The 5,962-nt window shown below is 39.2% G+C and overlaps 1 protein-coding gene across 4 annotated transcripts; it reads right to left on the bottom strand.

The window, feature by feature from the left end:
- Positions 1-156: 156 nt before the first annotated feature.
- Positions 157-5,934, bottom strand: snrnp48 (small nuclear ribonucleoprotein 48 (U11/U12)). 4 transcript variants are annotated; one of them, XM_067510073.1, is made up of 9 exons: positions 5,664-5,933; positions 4,511-4,624; positions 4,210-4,270; positions 3,415-3,495; positions 1,855-2,037; positions 1,587-1,708; positions 966-1,075; positions 697-875; positions 157-398 (listed from the first exon to the last, which is right to left on the bottom strand). In XM_067510073.1, exons 1-9 carry the CDS (start codon positions 5,805-5,807, stop codon positions 304-306), a joined length of 1,089 nt encoding a protein of 362 aa, XP_067366174.1. In that variant the 5' UTR covers positions 5,808-5,933; the 3' UTR covers positions 157-303. The 4 variants fall into 4 exon arrangements, with proteins under 4 accessions (XP_067366174.1, XP_067366175.1, XP_067366177.1 ...); XM_067510074.1 differs by having other exon boundaries at positions 741-875; positions 5,664-5,931; XM_067510076.1 differs by having other exon boundaries at positions 4,511-4,620; positions 5,664-5,804.
- Between the last annotated feature and the right edge of the window lie 28 nt (positions 5,935-5,962).

Here is a 5,962-nt window from a genome sequence, read left to right as displayed (position 1 = left end):
ATGACCTCTGACCCTGTGGTGGGAGTGTGCCAGCTATAACACAGCTGTCCAACATTCCACTCAGTCTGTAGCCTTATAAAATAAAACTCCCAGTCAAGGCAGAGGTGGGTGGCATTTGTTCAAGTCTGGCAGATGTGATTACCCACTGCACAAAAATCTGCATTTTCCATTTTATTTGTTCTCAAAATGTAACTTCCATGAGGCATAAAAAACAAATCCAGTTTTTAAACATATGTCATGACAGCTAAAACTATTTGACCTGCAGAGGTTAAGCTGGACCTTGACCCCATCTGATGTGACTCCTCATGGAATCTTATTTCTCCTTTTCTCTCTCTTCTTTCTTCTTCTTCTTGTTCTTCTTCTTTCGATCATGGTGGCGGTCAGGTGAATGTGAATCCCTGCAAGGAAGTGTTACATTTAGACAGTTTTAAAACAAGAATAAAATAAAAAGTCCACTAAGAAAACATTATATTTTCAGCAATACTAATTATGGTTGAACATATACAGTAAGAAATAAACACTAAGGGTCAAAGATCACTGTTGGTAAAGGTGGAGCTGACAAGTGGTGAACCCAGAATGATACATCAGTATTTATGACTTCACAATATTTTCATTAAAAGCATAATCTTTTAAATCAAAAACAGGTGGTTTTAATGTTGTGGCTGATTAGTGTGCACGGCTATTCTTAAACGTAACCTGTAATAAAACAGCTGATAAAAAGAAGGCGTAGATCTTCCAACCTTTCCCTCTTCCTTTTCTTCTTCTTGCTTTCTTGGTCTTGGCTTCGTTCTCGGCTTCGTTCTCGGCTGCGACGTCGTCTGCTGTGGGAGTGATGAGACTCTGAGGACACCGACCTCCTTTCATCCAACCGGCGTCTGACAGACAAATGACAATGTCGTTAAAAGTCGGAATGATCATCATTAAGAAAACTGATCAGGTGATCAGAAGTGTACTGTTTCTTGTACCTATGGGACGAGTGTTCAGATCTCCTCGGCTCTTCCTTGTCCTCCTCCTCTTCCTCTCTCCACTGTCTTGCGAGTTCCTCTGAGTGGACGTTTATCACCTCTCTGATCACCTGTAAAGTGAACACAGTCCCAGACGTTCATTTCTTTTTTTAACCCTCTGTACTTTTCACACTCATACACAAAACCGCATGCAAACAAACTAACTTTTAGAATGTTTTCTTACATTTAATTCCATCATTATTTAGGACCACAAACATCTGATGGAATGAACTTCCAGACAAGTGCATTTCCTATACGTGTGGTAACAAAGGTAAAAAAAAACTCTGGGGAGATGTGAGAGGCAGGTAAACTACTGTGAGTAGAAAGATGATGCAGTGAACTAGTGAAGAGCATTTCCCAATGTTTCTGGCCATGTTTAATTGATTGACAGGTGTCTTGGCTTGTCAAGCTTTGCTTTGGTGGTTTTGCTTTCGTGCCCCATCTCATCCCTAATTCTCAACTCCAAAAGAGCCGTTGTGAGTTACACTCATCCAACAACAGTGGAGCAATTTCTTTAGAGTAACAACAAACAGAATTGTGGCTAAAGACCGTGAGTGACATTATCCTGTGACTCTCTTGTACCTCAGTGTAGGATTTCTTGGTGATATGAACATTCTTGGCTCGATAGGACTGACGCCGCCTCTTGTAGTCCCTCATCTCTGCTATTAGCTCCAGGTGAGTCTTTGGTTCATTTGGTTCTTCATCTACAGAGAAAAACACAATCACACATCTTCTACACTGAGAAGAAACCAAACAGCTCCTTCTTTATTCATCAGGATAATAACTGTGTATAACTGTATAATGTGATGTTTGGTGGTGTGACATCTTCGTGCGGGTTTGTGAGTCTTACTCTTCTGGAGTTTGGAAACCAAATCTATGTAGAGATCGTCATTGCTGGAGGAGGCCGTTTGCTTTTGTTGGCTCAGCACACCAACCACATTATCGTACAGAGCCAGTCGGTCAGCGACAGTAAGGTCACACAGCGCTCGCTTGTGGTTCTGAGGCACATCAACAGGCTGGCTGGAGTACTGACCTGATGGAGGACCAGAGAGGCTTTACATAATGAGAAACGACAGAGGAAGGCAAACATCCACATCAATCAGCTTCACACACTGTTTATAAAAACCTTCATTCAATATCACATCTCCATAGGGCCAACAGAACTTCTTCACAAGTTCCTCTCAGATCCATAGGTGGGAAACCTAGACGCAGTGTACTGTTACTCTCAAATTTGGATTACCATGCAGATTGAAGAGTCAAATTCACACAAAACTAAATCCTGGAATAATGTAACACACGGTCCACAACCAACTCAACATTAGCATCTCAGCACACAAAGAAAAACCTTACTGCACGTGAAGCCTTACTGTTTACTATACATTTACAGAATGTAGGTGGCAGAACCATGTTATGTATGTAATGTACTACACAGAAATCATTTAAAGATCTTTTTTCCATGGGAAAGCAAGAAAAAAAGATAGAGAGGTAAATTCTTCAGAAATACAAAGGTCACGTTAAGATGGTTGGAATGACCAACATGTTCTGCTGGTTTTCGACTTCGCTGGATTGCCTGTAATTTACCATTTCTGTTCTCAGTTTGTTTTACTCTGAATATTGGCAGTTTCTAATCTACATTTCCTCCTTTAAACTCTTACATATTTCATTCTTCAGAATCAATATAATGGGGGAAAAAAAGTGTACATGGTCTGGAATTGTTTTAGCAATAAACTCCGTGGAAAAGGGAACTGAAATTATGTTTTTTACATTTTAGGTCAAGGGTTAAGCTTTAGTGCATTTAAAAAAACCAAAAACAAACTTATTAACATGTTTGTGTGATTGTATTAACTGGAGTTTCCCCACACGTAAAGGGAAAGGAGTGTGTGTGAGTGTGGCAGAGTCCCAAGCACTTGTTCGAAAGGATATAGCATTAAAGGATACTGCACGTTATCAGGCAAGCCTGAACCAGAGCAGCAGAACTTTCTAGAGCCCAGTTCCACTCTAATACTCACCCCTGTTGCTGCAAACAGAACACACAACATTGAGATTACACACGTGTCGGCAGAAATATATTAAATAAAGATGACCCAATTAAAATGTATGAACATGTACAGAACTGGCTTATTTATGGGGATACAATATAAAAATAATATATAAAAATGTACAATTGGGTCCACAATAAAAGGAAATAACAAGTAACTAAGGCCATAGTGGTTCAATTATTTAGTTTGTCACTGTATGTTTGTTGAGTGTGTTGAGTGATGAGGGCAGCAAATGATAACCCTCTTGTGACACCTTGTGGTTTGCCATTGCATTTGTAAAGCAACACTTCTAATGAAAAACTGCCACATATCTGATCAGCAGCACATCGGAGGCAACGGATTTGCAGTGAAATGCTAAAATAAACCAATACCTTGCCAGAAGACGCCTTCCATCCTCATTAGTGGTGCAGCAGATCGTGCTTGCATAATTATTTTGTGCTGGGTGGATTTATCTGAATGAAGGAAACAACACAAACATTGAAAAATGAACGAGCCATGTTGTTGCTGGCAGAGTTGTTTGAGTCAGAAACAAACATCAACGGCTTTTGGCTTGTTCCTTCAGGAGTCGCCACAGCCGAACGTGTTCCGCACGTTGAGATTTTACACCGGAGACACTTCCTGCCGCAAGCCTCCCGTTTATTTTAAATCCAGGTTTGAAACAAATACATTTAACTTCTGTCTTCAAATACAAATGATTTTATACTGCTTTCCTCTAATCAGGAAGAATTTCATTATTTCAGCTCCACAAAGGTATAAAAAAAATGAAGGGAACCCACACTCATAGGTACGTGGAACGTAAAATGTAGTGCAGATTCTTCTTCTACTGTCCTTTGCAATTTATCCTCAGTGATTGCTTAAACAATTAACACAGAGGAAGCCAATAAAAACTGCAGTATATTTATTTTCTTTAAATATTAGTTTATTAACAGCAATAACAAACAGAAGATTATAATTGTGACTCCCCTCCGCTTAGTTGAACTCTGCTGTAAGAGGTCTACAGGGGTCACAGAATGCAAAAGAGTTTCTGTTCTGTGTCATTTTGCAAGAAAAAGAATAAACATTGAAAGACTTTTGAATAAAACACATTCACATTTTTTTTTAAAAGGCGTTTTATTAAATGCCATTTACTGAATTCCTTGTCATTACCAATCATAATTATGACTTACCCATTCTAAAACTTCTGACGCTACTGTTCTCGTAACACACAGAGGGGTCGTACATCTCTGCCTGTAAAAATGAAAAAACGTTTTATTGCTTTACATTAACACTGGGATTCATGGTGTTTTCTCTTGTTAACTGTATGATGAAGCAACGCTTTTACATACATTTTACGTTTTTCATACTTCATTCTGACTGGTACACTTGAAGGCTGTATGTATGAGCAGTGCATTTTGCTGCAGATATACAACAGGCCTCAGTATGAAACATTGCTAACTGCGTTCCCGTTAAACCCCAGCCATAATTTACCTGCTCTTCAGCTGAGTAACCCAATGTTCTGAGGCTGCAGGAGGCTTTGTGTTTCTCCATACTCCTGGCTGGGACTCTGTGGTTGGGGTCATAGGGACACTGCTCCAATTCTTCCTGAGTAAGAACCAAAACCATTATATGAACACTGGCTGTGACTGACCCATATATGATGTGGTGAACATTTATAAATGAGGATTTGGATGCCACACACCTGCACACTCTATGTCTTCACACACACACACTCACACATTTTGACCTGATACGCTCAGCAAACTCACTCCCAATATTCAAAAAAAACAGCTGAAAACAGAACTCTTCTGCACCTTCCTATGCACTTCTATTACATAAAAAAACAAAAACTTCCTATCTGCTCTTTTTTGAATCTCATGACATACAAACACTTTTCCGATCTTTGATGTTTTTCTCCTTGACTTAAGATTTTTGCTGCCTTTATCTCACTTGTAAGTCCCTTTGGAAATGACTGAATGTAAATGTACTTGCTGTTGCCGGAAACTGCAATACAAGCACTAATACTATTTATGAACATATATATTAACGATCTATTGTTCTGTTGAACTTAAACTCAACAGACAAAACAATAAAACAAGTCAAAGCTAAACTATCAATGTGTAAATACTCTATTAATGAATACTCTAAACTGCTTTTATTACATTTTTAAGTTAAATCGGCATGTTTGGGTGTAAGTGTGTATTTCTTTTCCACAGTAATGCAGTTATGTTTGTAAAGCATTAATAGATTCTTGACTTTACAAACTCTCCCAATTTTGCAGTTATAAATGTTCGTAAGTCTTTAAAAGGGGTCAGTGTCCAAGGATTCTAAAGCAGTAGTTAGTCCGCATTTAAAAATGTTTAAAGATATACTTATTTTAAAATCACGGCATTAAATATTAAACGAAATGACAGAGGTTGATGTTGGCTCGTCGTTAGCGTCAGTGGAAGCTAACACTTGTACCGAGCACGTTAGCATTGAGCTAACTTTAACTGGTACTGTTAAAATTAGCCAGGTGCCGCTCGCTAACAACGTGACGTTCAGAATATGTTAGCGCTAATTGTGCGCAGTTAGTCACCATGGCCTAAAGCAAACTAACTACCGATGGCGGACTTTCCGTGTTGGAGTGTCGTTAACTAGCTACCTGATTGTCCTGGTAATCACGCGACCATCCCAGCGATTCAAATATGTCGTTTAGCCGGTTTTTGCAGCTTTCAGTAAACTCTGTCAGCTCCCGCAGACGATCCAGTCGATCTTCCATAGTTTGTGTTTGCAACGACTCGGACATTTTACAGTCGGAAATAACGAACAATAAGGCTCCGAACTTATTTATTTGTGTTTTTGATTTGTTCTAAATCCTCCTCATCCACCGCCGCCTCTTCTTCTTCTTCTTCTTCTTCTTCTTCTACTTCTTCTTTTATTTGGCGGTCTGCAAAAACCGTA

Source organism: Channa argus, chromosome 7 (genome assembly GCF_033026475.1).
Source record: "Channa argus isolate prfri chromosome 7, Channa argus male v1.0, whole genome shotgun sequence".
Taxonomy (NCBI): domain Eukaryota; kingdom Metazoa; phylum Chordata; class Actinopteri; order Anabantiformes; family Channidae; genus Channa; species Channa argus.
The sequence above is the reverse complement of the archived record's forward strand: the minus strand, read 5'-3'. Positions and strand labels throughout refer to the sequence as shown.

Excerpts from the sequence above, each read along its gene's own strand:
- snrnp48 (XM_067510073.1), bottom strand. The coding sequence starts at position 5,807 with ATGTCCGAGTCGTTGCAAACACAAACTATGGAAGATCGACTGGATCGT. Across the intron at positions 4,625-5,663 it reads GTGATTACCAGGACAATCAG|GAAGAATTGGAGCAGTGTCC; the intron begins GTAGCTAGTTAA and ends GTTCTTACTCAG. Across the intron at positions 2,038-3,414 it reads GGAAGGCGTCTTCTGGCAAG|GTCAGTACTCCAGCCAGCCT; the intron begins GTATTGGTTTAT and ends GTCCTCCATCAG.